Source organism: Eretmochelys imbricata, chromosome 1, assembly GCF_965152235.1.
Source record: "Eretmochelys imbricata isolate rEreImb1 chromosome 1, rEreImb1.hap1, whole genome shotgun sequence".
Classification (NCBI taxonomy): Eukaryota; Metazoa; Chordata; order Testudines; family Cheloniidae; genus Eretmochelys; species Eretmochelys imbricata.
The window spans coordinates 152,647,672-152,666,527 of NC_135572.1; the positions used below are offsets into that span (position 1 = coordinate 152,647,672).

Below are 18,856 nucleotides of genomic sequence, written 5' to 3' on the forward strand. Positions count from 1 at the left end.
GCTATCCCACAGTTCCCGCAGTCTCCGCTGCCCATTGGAATTCTGGGTTGAGATCCCAATGCCTGATGGGGCTAAAACATTGTCGCGGGTGGTTCTGGGTACATATCGTCAGGCTCCCATTCCCTCCCTCCCTCCGTGAAACCAAGGGCAGACAATCGTTTCGCGCCTTTTTTCCTGAGTTACCTGTGCAGACGCCATACCACAGCAAGCATGGAGCCCGCTCAGGTAACCATCACCGTATGTCTCCTGGGTGCTGGCAGACGCGGTACGGCATTGCTACACAGAAGCAGCAACCCCTTGCCTTGTGGCAGCAGACGGTGCAATATGACTGGTAGCCGGCATCGTCATCTCTGAGGTGCTCCTGGCCACGTCGGCTGGGAGCGCCTGGGAAGACATGGGCGCAGGGACTAAATTTGGAGTGACTTGACCAGGTCATTCTCTTTAGTCCTGCAGTCAGTCCTATTGAACCGTCTTATGGTGAGCAGGCAGGCGATACGGATTGCTAGCAGTCGTACTGTACCATCCTCTGCCGGGCAGGCAAGAGATGAGGATGGCTAGCAGTCGTACTGTACCATCTTCTGCCGAGCAGCCATGAGATGTGGATGGCATGCAGTCCTTCTGCACCGTCTGCTGCCAGCCAAAGATCTAAAAGATAGATGGAGTGGATCAAAACAAGAAATAGACCAGATTTGTTTTGTACTCATTTGCTTCTCCCCCTCCCCTGTCTAGGGGACTCATTCCTCTAGGTCACACTGCAGTCACTCACAGAGAAGGTGCAGCGAGGTAAATCTAGCCATGTATCAATCAGAGGCCAGACTAACCTCCTTGTTCCAATAAGAACAATAACTTAGGTGCACCATTTCTTATTGGAACCCTCCGTGAAGTCCTGCCTGAAATACTCCTTGATGTAAAGCCACCCCCTTTGTTGATTTTAGCTCCCTGAAGCCAACCCTGTAAGCCATATCGTCAGTCGCCCCTCCCTCCGTCCGAGCAACGGCAGACAATCGTTCCGCGCCTTTTTTCTGTGCGGACACCATACCAAGGCAAGCATGGAGGCCGCTCAGCTCACTTTGGCAATTAGGAGCACATTCAACACCACACGCATTATCCAGCAATATATGCAGCACCAGAACCTGGCAAAGCGATACCGGGCGAGGAGACGACGTCAGCGCGGTCACGTGAGCGATCAGGACATGGACGCAGATTTCTCTGAAAGCATAGGCCCTGCCAATGCATGCATCATGGTGCTAATTGGGCAGGTTCATGCTGTGGAATGCCGATTCTGGGCTCGGGAAACAAGCACAGACTGGTGGGACCGCATAGTGTTGCAGGTCTGGGACGATTCCCAGTGGCTGCGAAACTTTCGCATGCGTAAGGGCACGTTCATGGAACTTTGTGACTTGCTTTCCCCTGCCCTGAAGCGCACGAATACCAAGATGAGAGCAGCCCTCACCGTTGAGAAGCGAGTGGCGATAGCCCTGTGGAAGCTTGCAACGCCAGACAGCTACCGGTCAGTTGGGAATCAATTTGGAGTGGGCAAATCTACTGTTGGGGCTGCTGTGATGCAAGTAGCCCACGCAATCAAAGATCTGCTGATATCAATGGTAGTGACCCTGGGAAATGTGCAGGTCATAGTGGATGGCTTTGCTGCAATGGGATTCCCTAACTGTGGTGGGGCCAGAGACGGAACCCATATCCCTATCTTGGCACCGGTGCACCAAGCCGCCGAGTACATAAACCGCAAGGGGTATTTTTCAATAGTGCTGCAAGCTCTGGTGGATCACAAGGGACGTTTCACCAACATCAACATGGGATGGCCAGGGAAAGGTACATGACGCTCGCATCTTCAGGAACTCTGGTCTGTTTCAAAAGCTGCAGGAAGGGACTTTCTTCCCAGACCAGAAAATAACTGTTGGGGATGTTGAAATGCCTATATGTATCCTTGGGGACCCAGCCTACCCCTTAATGCCATGGCTCATGAAGCTGTACACAGGCAGCCTGGACAGTAGTCAGGAGCTGTTCAACTACAGGCTGAGCAAGTGCAGAATGGTGGAAGAATGTGCATTTGGACATTTAAAGGCGCGCTGGCGCAGTTTACTGACTTGCTTAGACCTCAGCAAAACCAATATTCCCACTGTTATTACTGCTTGCTGTGTGCTCCACAATATCTGTGAGAGTAAGGGGGAGAAGTTTATGGCGGGGTGGGAGGTTGAGGCAAATCGCCTGGCTGCTGGTTACGCGCAGCCAGACACCAGGGTGGTTAGAAGAGCACAGGAGGTACGCATCAGAGAAGCTTTGAAAACCAGTTTCATGACTGTCCAGGCTACGGTGTGAACTTCTGTTTGTTTCTCCTTGATGAAACCCCCTGCCCCTTGGTTCACTCTACTTCCCTGTAAGCTAACCACCCTCCCCTCCTCCCTTCGATCACTGCTTGCAGAGGCAATAAAGTCATTGTTGCTTCACATTCATGCATTCTTTATTCATTCATCACACAAATAGGGGGATGACTACCAAGGTAGCCCAGGAGGGGTGGTGGAGGAGGGAAGGAAAATGCCACACAGCACTTTAAAAGTTTACAACTTTAAAATTTATTGAATGCCAGCCTTCTTTTTGGGGGGCAATCCTCTGTGGCGGAGTGGCTGGTTGGCCGGTGGCCTCCCCACCGCGTTCTTGGGCATCTGAGTGTGGAGGCTATGGAACTTGGGGAGGAGGGCAGTTGGTTACACAGGGGCTGTAGTGGCAGTCTGTGCTCCAGCTGCCTTTGCTGCAGCTCAGCCATACAGTGGAGCATACTGGTTTGGTCCTCCAGCAGCCTCAGCATTGAATCCTGCCTCCTCTCATCACGATCCACCACATTTGAGCTTCAGCCCTGTTTTCAGCCCGCCACTTACTCTCTTCAGCACGCCACCTTTCCTCCCGGTCATTTTGTGCTTTCCTGCACTCTGACATTATTTGCCTCCACGCATTTGTCTGTGCTCTGTCAGTGCGGGAGGACAGCATGAGCTCAGAGAACATTTCATCTCGAGTGCATTTTTTTTTCTTTCTAATCTTCACTAGCCTCTGGGAAGGAGAAGATCCTGTGCTCCTTGAAACACATGCAGCTGGTGGAGGAAAAAAAAAGGGACAGCGGTATTTAAAAAGACACATTTTATAAAACAGTGGCTACAGGGGAACCACTTTCAGGGTATACCTTGCTGTTAACATTACATATATAGCACATGTGCTTTCGTTACAAGGTCTCATTTTGCCTCCCCCCCCATCGCGTGGCTACCCCCTCAACCTTCCTCCCTCCCCATGGCTAACAGCGGGGAACATTTCTGTTCAGCCACAGGTAAACAGTCCAGCAGGAACGGGCTCCTCTGAGTGTCCCCTGAAGAAAAGCACCCTATTTCAACCAGGTGACCATGAATGATATCTCACTCTCCTGAGGATAACACAGAGAGATAAAGAACGGATGTTGTTTGAACGCCAGCAAACATATACTGCAATGCTTTGTTGTACAATGATTCCCGAGTACGTGTTACTGGCCTGGAGTGGTAAAGTGTCCTACCATGAAGGATGCAATAAGGCTGCCCTCCCCAGAAACCTTTTGCAAAGGCTTTGGGAGTACATCCAGGAGAGCCGCGAATGCCAGGGCAAAGTAATCCTTTCACATGCTTGCTTTTAAACCATAGTATTTTAAAAGGTACACTCACCGGAGGTCCCTTCTCTGCCTGCCGGGTCCAGGAAGCAGCCTTGGGTGGGTTCAGGGGGTACTGGCTCCAGGTCCAGGGTGAGAAACAGTTCCTGGCTGTCAGGAAAACTGGTTTCTCCGCTTGCTTCCTGTGAGCTATGTACAACCTCATCATCATCATCATCTTCTTTGTCCCCAAAACCTGCTTCCGTGTTGCCTCCATCTCCATTGAAGGAGTCAAATAACACGGCTGGGGTAGTGGTGGCTGAACCCCCTAAAATGGCATGCAGCTCATCATAGAAGTGGCATGTTTGGGGCTCTGACCCGGAGCGGCCGTTCGCCTCTCTGGTTTTCTGGTAGACTTGCCTCAGCTCCTTCAGTTTCATGCGGCACTGCTTCGGGTCCCTATTATGGCCTCTGTCCTTCATGCCCTGGGAGATTTTGACAAAGGTTTTGGCATTTTGAAAACTGGAACGGAGTTCTGATAGCACGGATTCCTCTCCCCATACAGCGATCAGATCCCGTACCTCCCGTTCAGTCCGTGCTGGAGCTCTTTTGCGATTCTGGGACTTCATCATGGTCACCTCTGCTGATGAGCTCTGCATGGTCACCTGCAGCTTGCCACTCTGGCCAAACAGGAAATGAGATTCAAAAGTTCGTGGTTCTTTTCCTGTCTACCTGGCCAGTGCATCTGAGTTGAGAGTGCTGTCCAGAGCGGTCACAATGGAGCACTCTGGGATAGCTCCCGGAGGCCAATACCATCGAATTGTGTCCACAGTACCCCAAATTCGAGCCGGCAAGGCCGATTTAAGCGCTAATCCACTTGTCAGAGGTGGAGTAAGGAAATCGATTTTAAGAGCCCTTTAAGTCGAAATAAAGGGCTTCATCGTGTGGACGGGTGCAGGTTTACATCGATTTCACATTGCTAAATTCGACCTAAAGTCCTAGTGTAGACCAGGGCTAAGATAGCTGACTGCATAGCACGCAAATGTGCTATCTGTGTAAGTGCCTGGTGTCCACCAGATGGCACTGTCTAATCATTCAGTATATTAGCTACCTGCTTCCTCATGCTTGGCCCTGGCTGCAGCCTGCAGGCAACCTTCTGTTGCTCTTGCTTTCTCTCCTGTACACTTTTAAATCTCTCTCTTGAAATAGAACTTCCCTCACAGCTTTTTGTTCTGACCTTCTTTTCCTCTTGGCCAGGTTAAAAATGAAGGCCTCAATAGTGCAGTGTTTACTTGGCTCATCTATAGAGGCAGCAAGGTACCGTGGAAATTGAAGAAACAAAGTAAGGACAGTAATTGGAGAAGGAAAGTGAATGAGCTAGTGTCTTGGTGGGTGGAGGGAAGGAGGGGTAGAGGTAACTGACTAAACTATGTATGTCTAATTTGCCTTGTATGAATACATTGGTAGGATCTTAGAGAGGAGGTGATATCATTTATTGGACCAACTTGTGCTGGCGAGACAGACATGCTTTCAAACCACACAGAGTTCTTTTCAGGGAAAAATACTCCCAGCATCACAGATAAGTGCAAGGTGGAACAGATTGTTTAGCACATACTGTAAAGGGACCATCCACTCACATTGGTTTTTCTAATATGTTTGGACTGACATGGCAACAATGACACTGCATATTGGTGACTCTGACATTTTTTCCAGATTGTGTTGTCCTTCCTAACTTTTAACTCCTGTAACCTCTAATTTGGCAACCTATTCTGTTTTTTCTACCCTGGGCTGGGTAGTAAAATGAAAGGATTCCATGCTTGCAAAATTTTAAACTGGCTCTTGTATTAAGAGAACCATTTACAGAGATGCTGCAACTGCAGCTAGCGTTCTAGCCATGTGCACACAGATATGCTTCCTCCAAACTCTTCCCTCCTTCAACATCTGCTCCTCCTTCCAAGTTCTAGGGAGGTTGCTACACTACCTACTCTCACGCTACTAAAATCCTGCCTCTCCTGCCCTTCTTAATCCATTCAAATGTTGCTTCACCTTCCATGTGTGACCATTGATTTCACTCCATTTAGTGAAATTTCAGTGTGTTGACTTTTTGTTGATGAAACTTTCCTAGGTAACCTGCTCTAAAGCAGATATTCCTCTCGGCAGTTCCAACTGCATGGGAAGTGGATCACGTTAGCTGGAATCCTACTTTATAAACATATTTAATAATATACCTAGGGCCAATTTAGCAGACCTTCCATTCAAAAGTGAGTAGATTGGCCTGAGATTGAAGGGGAAGGACACCTTGCCTTTCACCTTTGGATATTTTTTTGGCGAGAAATGTGTCCATCATAGCAGGTTTGGCTGACATTCCCCCTCACCAGGGCAGAGTGGCTGAATAGGGATGCAAGGTGACCTTACACCAGCTCTGTAAAGCCTAACACAGGGGTAAGGGCAAACCAATGAGTCTGAGATTAACTGGATCCAGTGACCACAATTTCTCCCATGAGGAGAAACGGGTGAGTTGTGGCTTCTGCTCTAGCCCAAGAGCCAGCATACCAGCTGCAGAGGGGCTGTGAAGCTGCCTTGTGTCCTGCTTGCTGATGGAGGTGGATTCTCCAGTCCTACCCAAACCCAGTTTACTTTGGCCTCTGACTTTCTGCGGAGGAGGAGGTGTGCGTGAATGTATCCTTTAAGGCGTTATCTACAGCTCTACATTTATTATGGGAATAATGTCTGAATGAACATCTGCCTGGAAACCAGTCCACTTTACATGAGAATATATGCAGGACTGTATTTCCAAGAGTACTTATGCAGGATACACCACTTGAGGGTGCTATTTCTCTGTATAGCATAGACCTGCTGTACCATTTAAACCGCTGTGAGATGCTGAAATCACCAACGGATATTTTCCGATAAACGTCAGTGATACTGAGCCTGCAGCTTGTTGGAGCCCTGCACATGGCTCTCCTGCCTGCTTGGAATAAGATGTTGTGAAATGTCATGATTAAGAAGATGATCAGGAGCCACCTGCCCTGAGAATTGAAAAAGGACAATTTAAAGTCCAAGAGACCTAGACAGACCTGCTAAGCCCACTGGAATCTCTCTCTAACAAGGCTGTAGTGCTGAAGGGATAATGGTGGGGGTCTGTTGCAGTTTTGGCCTGTCATAAGCAGTCTCAGGTGGAATCCATTGTGTCCGCTCTATTCTTCTGCCATTCATGTCCACTCAGCATGATGAGGCTTTGGAGAGCTGTTTTTATTATTATTTCATTATGAAATGCAATTGTGCCCTTTTTCACTCGCTGGCACTGTCATGAGGTTGTTTAGTAATTTTGCTAACAGGATCCAAGGAGTCTCGGAATATGTTATTTCTGTGGGATCAGGGATCACCGAGTAACCCAGTGACCATTTCCACCAGTGCATAAGCACAGACCTTTTCTCTGCAAGGCACAGCAGGCACCATACAACTGTTGCACTCCAGTGCAAGTGTGAGCAGATGCTACCTGTGAATGCTAGTATGATGAAACATGAAGCTTTAGTCATCTGTACTGAGCAAAAATAATTCTCAAGCCCTTTGCCTGCCCACTTTCTTCCCTTCAGTGTGCAAGGTAACAAAGGGGCAGGGAGTTAGCAGAAAGGAGTATATCAGCAGAGACATGTAGTTCAGGGTAACCTCAGCTTGGAAAAGAGGTGCATAGTGATGGGCTCCTGACTTGACTTCTACTACTAAGTAGGGGCAACATAACAGCTGCTCAGCAATGTGTTCAGTCAGGCAGGGTCAGGTTCCTTTGTGCTTGCTCTCCTTGGTTTGATACCTGCAACACTTCACAGCTGTGCACTGTTTAGGATCAACTCTTTAATGCAGGCAGGTGCTAAACACATGGGTCTCGTGCAACTGCATGGCTTTCACATGGGGACAGAACAGGGAATAACACTGCTGGCAGGGAGATGGACTTGTTGAATTTGTGTTAGGTGTGTGTGTGTGTGTGTGTGCAATAGTCACAAGATATTCCAAATCCTTGAGCCTTGAACATTTTTTGCAAAACATTTGTGCTAAAATAGGACCTTTTTCTAGTGAAAATTGCACATCTTTGCAGTGAAAACTTTCACATGTACAGAAATCTTTCCCTATCCCAACTGGCCATTTTGCAACATTTTATACAAACAGGAAATTTTGAAGCATGAAAACAAGGGGAATGTCTTTGTTCTACAATCTCACACTCTTATAGAATAACTATTTTTATCAATGCAGTCTGCTGGCAATATTTCCTTGTCTTGTGCTTCATGGAGTTCGGTAAATATAAAGCTTTCAAAGACTTACAAACACCAGATGAAGGGAAGTTTCACTTGTTCATCAACTATAATAGAACATGGAAGTGCCATGAAGAGAATCAAGGGCCACATAGAGCACAGGTGCCTTCTATGAGTTAGTCACCCATGGTGAAATCCTAGTCCCATTGAAGCCAATGGCAAAACTGTCATTGACTTCAATGTGGCCAGGATTTCTCCCATAGATCACATCAGCTGTGAGAGTAGCTGACATCCATCTTTTGTTTCGACTTACTGAGTGTAATGCTCCAGTCTGTTTCCAAGCAGCTATCCCAGTTCAAGGGAGGTATTGTACATCAGGTGGCCAGTTAAAGCATATTCTGCTGGGTAATCACTGGTGTGGCGGTTACAGGTTGTTGGAGAGAAGTATGTTTCACTGGCTTATCGAAGTGAATAATATTTTCAGTGGTTACATTTCTCTTCCTATGAGACATTTGATATTATTCTTCTAAGGGAGCTTCTGGTTAGAGAAGAGAAAAAACATCAGATAGTCTAAGTGGCATTTTTTTCTTGCCCTCAGTATCACCCTTTTTTTATTCTGAAGCTAATTACACAGCACCATTTCCTGGGGCAGAGGAGAAATTTCTCTTCAGTCCATATGCATTTGATAACGGGACATTTCAAAACCACAACAAAATGTCTGATTTATTATTGGAAATGCCATGGATCAGACATCCCCTCCCCCCCAGTGCAGTCGTCAGTTCTGGGCCGTGACTGTGCTGAGCTCAGTGCTTCTTGGATTCCTGGGGGGCCAGGAACTATTCCTGATCCATACCACTGCAGCCAAGGCATAAGTTATATTTAAGGGAATGTCTGGCAGCCCAGAACAGCTGGAATTTAGGGCAGTCTGGCCACACACCTTCCCTTCTCCCTTGGGGCCATTCTATGGCACCAGCAAATCCCCCTTTAAACTGGGGGACTGGTTTTCCCTGGTGGGGAGATTTGATTGGTTCTTGTTGTGTACAGGGGCTGGAGAGCAGACCAAAGTCAGCACCTAAGTACTGCAAATTTTTTGCCTTCAGAATGTTCTTTTCACAGACACAAGAGCCAGAAATGCAAGGCCAGATCCTCAGCTGGTATCAGTTGGTGTAGTTCTGTCAAAGTCAATTGACAGACACTTGGGCACTCTCTGTTTTTAAGGGCATGGGAGGTGGATCACACAGGAAATGCTAGTCGAGAGGTGGGGGCATTTTTGGAAGTGGGAAGTTACCACAGGCAAGAGTCATGACCTTGCCCCAATCTACCTTTTTGCTACTATGTACTGCCAGCCTTGGACAGCATCTGGGAGTCACATCATTGTCAAGTCCAGGGGTTTGGCTTAAAAAACCACAAGCCTTCCAAAAGGGAACACATGTGGGGGTTGTCTGGTGTCTGAGCCTTTAGGATATATTTGGATCACATTTCTACACTTCGCTCTGCAAGCACAAAGGCTAGAGTCTTCCACCAACACACACACACACCCTGCTTTATTTTTTTTTAACAAAAACTCAAGTTGAGATTCTTTCATAAACACATGCTTCCAGGAGCTGGGAGTTTATAAAAAGCACCAAATCTCATGAGAGTTGGAAACGCTTCTGGGCTAGCTGGGAAGGCATGTCCACACCACAGCACTGATCTGAAGAGCCAAGCAGAAAGCAGCTGAGAGGCAAAGAGGCCCAGATCTTCAGACATATGTAGGTTCCCTAACCTCCATTGAAATCAAGAGAAGCTAGGAGCATAGATACCTCTGACTATCTGGGCCAGAGTTGCTAGTGCATGTCTATCAGGAAGGGGGATGGTAAATCAACTTTGGAGGCTTTTGTGGGATTCTGAGCTGCAGGAGAGTAATACATTGTGGAGGAGAGGAAGGTGAGGGAGCAGGTGTGGGAGGGACAGGGTGTAGTGCTGGGGGGGGGGAGGACGAACTGAGGAGGAGTCTGATCATGTGTAGTTTCTCATTACTTTACAACACTGAAACCTTTTAGTGCAAAGTGACACCATGATTTCGGGCAGAAACACCCTCCAGTGACATTTGTTTAACCCAAAGTAATTCATACACAAGAGAAAAATGTCAATTTCAAGCTCTCCTTATTTAAGGCTGGGGTTTTAAGATGTTGTGTTTGTAGAGATGTCAGGAAAGATACAGCAAATTTAAACCATTGCATGGGCTGATGGTTAGCTAATTTCTAGATGAATGACAAAGGAAACAGGTTGCATCAAGGCAGCTGCTCTCACTTCCTTCCGTGGGGAGATACTCACATTGCCTGAAAAAGAACAAAGCCAGGGTGCACTCTGTCCCAGCAAAGATGGGCAACTGGGTGGTGAACGAGGGACTCTCCATCCTTGTTATTGTAAGTACAACACCTTATTGTGATTCACATTTGGCCACACGTGTTGTGAGAGTTGAAATATGCTGATCACTTTGAGTCAGTTTTAATGTATCTGATATTGTGGCTATGGGTAAGCAATGGAACCTGAAGAGAATTACTGGGTGAAATCCCAGAGGTCCTTAGTAGTAAAGTGCCATTGACTTCAATGGGGCCAGGTTTTCATTTTGTATTTTAAGTCTCATTTGATTAGTTATATGTATGTAAGTGTTTGGATGGGAGAGTGATCATGGCATGAGAGAGAGCTAATAGCATTACATTACAATGTAAATTCTGAATGAAAGTAAAGAAATACTTTATCAGACTAGCTAGAAATAAGTGCTAATGAAACTGAATTTATATAATGTACAGTGCTCAGTGTAGGCTATTTATATCAGAGTGGCAGATTCTGGGATTCTGCATGTGGGGATCCTTTAAGATTTGCTGTGCTTGACTCTTGCATGAATATGCAGTGAAAACAATGCTATATCATTCTAGCCAGTGGGTTCAATTAGCTCCAGCCAGGATATAAAAGTGGTTGGAATCCCTCTCATGTGTAGGGGACCTAGGGTCTGGGACAGAGAGATCATCCTGGAAAAGCCAAACTTGGAGAGGAAAACTTAGATGGGGGTTTAATAAGTGAATGTTTTATTTGATTTATTAATAAAGCCAAATGCCCCCAAAAGACTAGATTCAGACTACAGAGCCTGTATGTTCGCATGTGTGTATATATAAGCAGCAACACACGTACTAGAAGCAGGATGTGAATTCAACCTTGATTCCTGTTATGTTCCTGTATTTTTCTTTTAAACAGTTGATTGCTAGCCAGATATCTTAAAATCTGACTTGATATACAGTGCAATTATGAGAAATAGCTAATTGATTCTATTTCTTCAAAAGAGTTACTAGAACTGATTTTTAGATTTGCTTTCCAAATGTCTAAAAATAACGTAATAATGCTGATGATCATAGAATATCAGGGTTGGAAGGGACCTCAGGATGTGTAATAGGTTTATTAAATGAATAGCGATAAACTAGTCTGGAAAATCATAGGTCCTGATCTTGCAAATACTTTTGAATATGCTTAATTTTATAGACCTGAACAGTCCCACTGAAATCAATGCTCAGGTGCCTAAAATTAAGAATGTGAGCAAGTGTTTGCAGGATCAGGGCTTTAATCTACCTGTGGCAAAAGAAATGATACTTTCATATTTAAAAGCTCAGCTGCTCTTTTTTTTTTTTCACAGTAAAGAGCTTGTCTTAAGAAAATATTAATGATACAAAAGATATAGATATTCAATTCTGTAATAAGTTACAAATAACTAGTCACGGAATTTGTTGCCAGATGCTATTAAAGCTAATATCCTATATACCAATAGGAAAAAAGTAGACTTAAAAATGTAACTTTTGTGCTTGCTGAAACGTGAACCTGTGTAGTCAGAAATGGATTGTGCCTGCCATTTACTGTTAATTACTGTCCGTAAAGATATCAGTAGCTAGGACACATTTAAAAATGCAGTTTGAACATCCCGATGGCTTGACAAATCAATGTATTGTGCTGTCATGGTCAATGCTTCAAGTAAGCAAAAGCTCACAGGAGCTGAGCTCTGGCATCTCTCCCTCACAAGAGCTGAATATTAGCTGAATTAAAACAAAAGTGTATTTTCACTAGAGTAAGAAAAACGAGGAGTTATTTGAAATAGATTGAAATAAAAATAAGGGAAGTTGTAGAGACAAAAACAAGCCAAAGGAAAGCTTCTTTAGAGGGTCTGATTGGAACAGTGTTCAGCACTGTTCACTGTTACAGTATTATATGCTACTTGGGTGTTGTTCCCCTGGCTAGACTTGTAATGCAGCCTTAGGAGTTCTTCTGAACTTTTCTTCCTGCTTTGCACTTCCTCTATAATCGAGATCTGGGGTCGGATTCTCCTCTCCCACATTCCAGTTTTACACTAGTGGAACTTCATTCCCTTCAGTGGTGTCACTCCTGATTTACCCTAATGTAAGCGGGAGGAGAAACAGGCCTTCAGGGTCTAGGTTGGCCCCAGGCTTTATCACAATGCTAGTGAGGGCCAGGGCCCATTGCAGAAGCAACACCTGAATCCTTAGGGTGGGAGTGTGGCACTATAATTTCTACCACCCCTAACCCCCAACAGAAGGTTTGATTCACCCCCAACTCTCTGTTCCCTCCTCTCCATCCCTCCCATGTGTTTCTTTCCCACCTGGTAAATCCACCTGGGGCAGGGCACAGGGGTGCAAGCTGCCCACAGCCCCCAGCTATTGCTCTGTGGGACTTGAAGCCAAACAACTATCTCTAAAACTGGGTAGGGCAGGCCTGATGCAGCTTCAACCCCTGGCTCCTACAAGGGGAAATCTGACTGAAGACCTGCCATTAATAATAGTCATCAGCTCAACCATGCACACATGGCCTCAGGGTCACATGTACCTCACAAAACCATCTGAGCTAAAGGGGACACTAGTAAGCTGCTGTAGTACTGTGGCTTATTTCCTCCATAGGCTACAACCTTTGAGAGGGTGGTCTAATCACATACACTTAAGAAGATCTGATGTTGCATTCAATTCAGGGCAATGGTATAAATATATGTTAGTCAGTACGTGTAGTCTTAGGGAAGATACTTGTAGCACAGTAAGCTCTAGGGATATTTCACTAGTGTATATGCCTGGAGAGGAAACGGGATTTAATGGGGATGGGAGACTAGTGTGGGGAAATTATAATATAGAATGAAGGGGTAGTTAAGAAGAACTCCTGCCTGGACTTAGCACAAAATAATCATAATAAAAAAACACCTTAATCACTACCCCTGAGGAAATGGCAGCCTCCATTCTATCAAAGAGGTAAATAGGGGTGAAGATTTTAAGACCAGAAAGAGTTACTAGATCATCTAGTGTGACCTCCTGAATACCATAAGCCATAGAATTCCATCCAGTAACTCCTGTATTGAGCCCAATTTGTGTCTGACCAAAACGTATCTTTTGATTGCATCCAATCATGTATTTTTCTCATTCAGCTTGTGTGGCTGGGGTTAAATGCCTTCCTCTTTTGGTGGTACTACAGAGTATATGATGTTCCAGTCAAATACCACTATAGCAGAGTGCTTCTTGGGGTAAGTACAGCACGTGCGTTACCACGGCATATAGTGAACAGATACAATTGTAACTAAGCCTTCCTATTTTGTCCTCAATTCTATTTGGCAGAGAGAGTAGCAGTTCAAAACTCATACAAACAGATAATTGAACACACATGGTGCTTTCAAACAGAAAAATGGAATGCAGAGCAGACAAATCCCATTCTAGAGATGTCTTCCAGGAAGATTCACACTCCTTTTAATTAAAAAATAGAACACCTATTGTAACTGCTTTATTAAGCAGAAGCAGTGCAAAGTATTGCCCTGGAATATTAAAAAAAAAGTTATCTTAATAATTTTTTTCATAATCATTTTTCTATCTTGAAATGAATAGTTTACACAGCTGTTTGCCCACAAGACTAGTTGTCATTTATGATTATATCAAAATATAGCTGTATATAAGACCCTGGAGTACCAAATGTAATCAATTGGCTGAGATAGGTCATGTGACCTATTAAACTAATTTCCAAAGGTTTCCGATCACATTACCGCATTAGGCACAATAAAACAGGCTGTTGCTAAAGCCAATTTGTGAGATGCTGCAAGAGATTCAAACCAAGCTGATTTCTATTAGTATTTTTATATTCTACAGAGAAGTCAGTGATGGGGATTGCTCATATTTTTAAAAAAGTGATCACGGTAGAACCTCATTATTGCAAAAATTTCTGTTGGCTCTGAGTCATAAAACAATATGATATTTTCCACACAGTTACTGATTTGGTTCAACAAATCTGGGAATCTTGCTCAAACGTATTGGTCAAATTCTGCTCCTATTTATAAGGGTGCAATGCCCTTTGAGGGTGCTTCTGTAACTGAAAAGAGAATTTTTCCAAAATTGCTCATTTGTTAGTCTCTAAGGTGCCACAAGTACTCCTTTTCAGTCTGAATGGAGATTTACAAATTGTTCCTCCATCCTTAATAAAAAAAAAAGAAGCAAGCTTCTTCATTTTTTTTTTTAATGCTCTTTGCTGAAGTTGTAAATCTGAAACCATGAGGAATATGATGATCAATACAAAGTTTTCTTTTAAAATGGCACTGGTCATAAAAAGAAAGAAACCTGTATTTACAGAAAATCATTGGATTAAATCTAGTCCTGGTTTCTTTCTTGAATATACATATTATAAGATACAGTTTCCTAGTATGCTGTACCCGTCTTCATCTAACTCCCTACCAGTCTTCAATAAGACCAGATTCTAATAGCCATCAGGTGGGGGACTGCTAACTGGTTACATCTGCTCTGTGTTTGGCCTTAGTTGTCAGACCTAACAATGAACCTTTAAAATAATGAGATAATTTAAACACTGAAAAGAGAAGCAAGGCATCTCTGTGCTGCTATATGTGTGTTCAACTGATCTGTAGAGACCAGTACTCGGGTGAAATTTAAAAGACATCCTTAATTCTCATTTGTACTCGGGCTAAGTGTAAAGAAGTTCTAGGGTGGGTGAGCATCAGGACTAAGGGTACATCTACAGTGCCGCTGGGAGTGAGCCTCCCATCCTAGGTATACAGACGCGCTAGCTCTGCTTGAAGTAGTGTGCTAAAAATAGCAGTGTGGCTGTTGCAGCATTGGCTAGGTTGGACTTTGGGCAGGGGCAGTCAGGCAGGTTTGTACTTGGCAGCTAGCCTGTGCTTCCATCCATGCCATGATGGCTGTACTGCTATTTTTAGCATGCTAACTCAAGCAGAGCTAGCATGTGTCCCTCTGCCCAGGCTGGGAGGTACCCTCCTTCCCAGCTGCTGTGTAGACATACCCTTAGTTTTTTACTCCATGTGCTGTACTGATTTTGCCCTATGTTACATTGCATTACAGTCTGCTTTGGCTTGGGCACGAGCACCTGCAGCCTGTTTGAATTTCAACTGCTTGCTGATTCTGCTGCCAGTCTGTCGAAACCTGCTCTCCTTCCTCAGAGGATCCAGTGCGGTAAGATGAAGAAAGATTTTCAGAATACTTGAGAGCGAAAAGCCCACATTACTGAGCTTGAGTTTCCCAAAAGTATTTCCTTTTTATGTGCCCCTTTTCAGAAGTAATGAAGTCTAGAGTTTTGCCGTGGAAGAGAAGTGAGGGTTATACACTGAGAACAACTAAACCACAAAGGCCTTACTTTCAAATGTCATCCCTGGAGTTTCACCCATTTATGCCAGAGATGAATTTGGCCCCTGGCTTCTAACTTTGTGCCTGCAATTTTGAAAGAAAGACAGATATTTTCAAAAGCTGTTAGAGCTGGATTTTCACACTTGATCCTTCTATTATATTCTCCTTTCTCTGCTCTGCATGGTTTATGCCAGACTCAGCCTAAAATTGCTTAACAGCCTTCTGACCTTCTCCGGCCTATGGAGCACAGGTGCAATAGGCTGCACATGAGAAGCACCACTAAGTGGTGTTCCGTGCTAACTGAAATTGTGAGTGGTCTTCCATGGTAGCCCTAACCAGTGCACACTGCAGCAATCTAGCAATCAAGACATGGATAACTGAACTGAGAGGAAAATATTCTATCCAAGCACAAACCTATCCTTGGCTACTACAGTCAGGGCTTGCAAACCTTACTAACACAAAATGTTCAAATGAGAAAGGAGTTACCATCTCATCTAGTTACTTCCCCTCCCAACCCTATCCTATCACCTCCGATTTATCTGAATTGCATTTGGTCACCTTGTTCTCATCCAAAGCTACCAGCAGACACTGGGAAACTAAAGATGCTACTCTATCATGGGCCAATGAAAGAGAATCACAGCACTGTTTCACGCAAAACATCTTATCATCCCTCTTCTTTCTTCCTGTACTCCTCAGCACAAACACGTACATACCTAGTGGCTCCAGTTCAAGGATTTGATTTAGCTCTGTAAAAGCCTTCTAAGATTTCATGTCTTAGAGATGCCTTCCCTGCTTACAGGTCATCCCAAGGGTTGAGATCAGTTGGGACTTTCTTACCAGGTTTCTCCAGGTCTCCTACATGGATTTTTCTCAGTAGGCAGCCCTCAGACCAAGGCTGTTAGCCTAAAGACTGCGCTGCAAGGTTTATCCAGGCCTTTGCATGAGGCTGGTGGGCTGAGTGTTTGTAGGCTAGAAGGGGTTCTTTTATAGTTGAAGGATTTGTTTGTTTTAGTGATATTTATAATAAATGCAGCTACAACAGGTCTTGTGAATAAAACGAAAAATAAATGAGGAGTTTGGCCTCATCCTGCCCTGGAACATGGAACATTTTCCCACGTCACCAAGTCACTACAAAAGGTCAGACACTTCGGCACAGCTTTTAGTTTTCATGTTGAGAGAGACCCAGGACTCAAATAGCAGAGGTGCTGCTTGCTGGTCATTCTTCCGTTGACTTGGCAGAGCTGTGTGGGCAAATACTTCCTCGGCATCTGTTACATTACGCTTGGCTCAGGCTATTACTGTTAGTCCCATCAGTTTATGGGCAAATCTAGAAACTACAAGACGGGGTCTTCCAGGCTAAAAATCTAACTTTAATACAAAAAATGCTTTTAACTTATAAGAGTTAAAATTGGAGTAAATGTCCAGCCTCCATGTCTCTGCCATTGCTTCATAAGCAATGTGCTATGAGTTTCACTTCTCATTTTTCAGATAACTTGTTCTTTCCTAATGGCGAGTAACACTTATTTACTGAGAAAAGGGGAAAAGAGCTCAGAGTTGAGAAAATTAAAAAGATTGTACAATCTCTTTCCTATAGTTATGCCAAAAACTGAACAGCACAGTTGTTATGGGTTATCAGATGAAGTGTCATTTAACAGCATCTAAGGTTATCCGGTCTTATGTCAGATACTATTTTATTCCAGCATTATATAGACTTTTACAACTACATAGCACCTGATGCATTATTTACATATTCCAAAATTCCACTGATTTCATTAGGAACATGTGGAAAAATACTATGCAATCATGTAATTTAAAACTGTATCATAAAGCATGTGCACCAGGAGGTGACTTAAGGTTTCACAGGAAACCTTAAGACTGCTTGACTTTGCAACCTGAATGTTCTTTTTTTTATTATTATTACATTTCCTAGACTTTTAAAAAAAGAGAAATGGGAAAAAAAAATCTACCCACAGAAACTTAGTTATACTCCACGTGTTGTCAGCAGGGTATGAACCCAAGACTTTCACATTCACAGTACAGACTTCTACCACTTGTGCTCACAGAGTAACTGGTAGAGGTGGAAGCAGGTTATCCTTTATGTGGAATAACCCCTAGAGAAGGCCATAATACACACCTTGGCAATGGGTTGTTAGACAGCAGTAAAATATTACTCCTGAGAGAATTCAACACCAAAAAATTAAAAATACCATGCACAATATTTTAAAATTCTCAAAATTCTGCACATTTTATTTGTCAAAATAACACAATATAATCATACCTTTCATTTTCAATTATTTGCTGACCAGCATTGTGAAATAAATTACCAAAAGAATTGAAAATGGTGTGATTTTTATATTGTTGTGTTATTTTGGCAAATAAAATATGCAGAACTTAAAAATATTTAAGTTTTTGGTGCAGAATATTTTATTTTTGGTGTAGAATTCCCTCAAGAGTACCAGGGTGGTGCTGTGTGGTGCAATCTGGGTGTGGCATCTTGGTGTGGGGGGGCCGGGTGCGGGGTGGATCTGGATGCACAGGGGTTCATTGTGGGGTTCTGGGTGCAGGGGGGGATGGGACTCTACAGGAGAGTCTAGGTGAAGGTGGTTAGGGCTCAGTGGGGATGGGGTTCTGAGTGTGAGGGCCTCAGTGGGGGTCTGGGTGCTGGGGGAGTGGGACTTGGTGGTGTGGAGGTTAGGGTGTAGCTGGTTGGAGCTCAGTGGGGTGGGGTTCTGGGTATAGGCAGCTCCCGATGCAGGGGGTGAGGCTTGGTGGGATGGGGGTTGGCTGCAGGGGGCTCAGTGGGGAGGTTCTGGGTGCAGGGACGTCTGGGTGCAGGGGTTTCCTGATGCAGGGGATGAAGCTCAGTGAGGTGGAGGTTCTTAGGGGGATTGATGGGGGGGCATTCAGGGTGTGGGGTGGGGCATGTGGATTGGCAGGGGGTTCAGATGCATAGGGTTCAGGCAGACAGGGGAAGCAGATCCCCAGACAATGACCCCTCCCCCCATGGCTGAGAAGCAAAGGGGTCAGGAAGGGGGGGGGGACAGGTCACTGTGCAAGGAGCTGTTCCCCTGTCTGCCCAATCCCTGTGCATCTGGACCCCCCCCCCATCAGTTGAGCCTCACCCCTCCCACTCCCAGAACCTACACCTCAGTGAGCCTCACTCCCTGCACCCAGACTCCCCGGCTAACAGCCTCCCCACAATGCAGAGCTTCCTGCAGCTGGGGGAGGTTTCTGAGGGGGTTGATCTGACCCAGCCCTGGCTGCTCCATGCAGGGGAGGGGGAACGCCATCTCTGTCATTCTCCTCCCCCTGTCCCCTCCAGCCCAGCT

At 44.9% G+C, this 18,856-nt stretch overlaps 1 protein-coding gene across 1 annotated transcript in view; it reads left to right on the forward strand.

Annotated features, from left to right (window-relative positions):
• Positions 1-10,177: 10,177 nt before the first annotated feature.
• CYBB (cytochrome b-245 beta chain) overlaps positions 10,178-18,856 on the forward strand; it is a 33,303-nt gene continuing 24,624 nt past the window's right edge. The window contains exons 1-3 of the mRNA XM_077817132.1: positions 10,178-10,274; positions 13,319-13,414; positions 15,246-15,356. Coding sequence (XP_077673258.1) covers positions 10,230-10,274; positions 13,319-13,414; positions 15,246-15,356 — 252 coding nt within the window. The 5' untranslated portion in view covers positions 10,178-10,229. The remainder of the gene's footprint in view (positions 10,275-13,318; positions 13,415-15,245; positions 15,357-18,856) is intronic.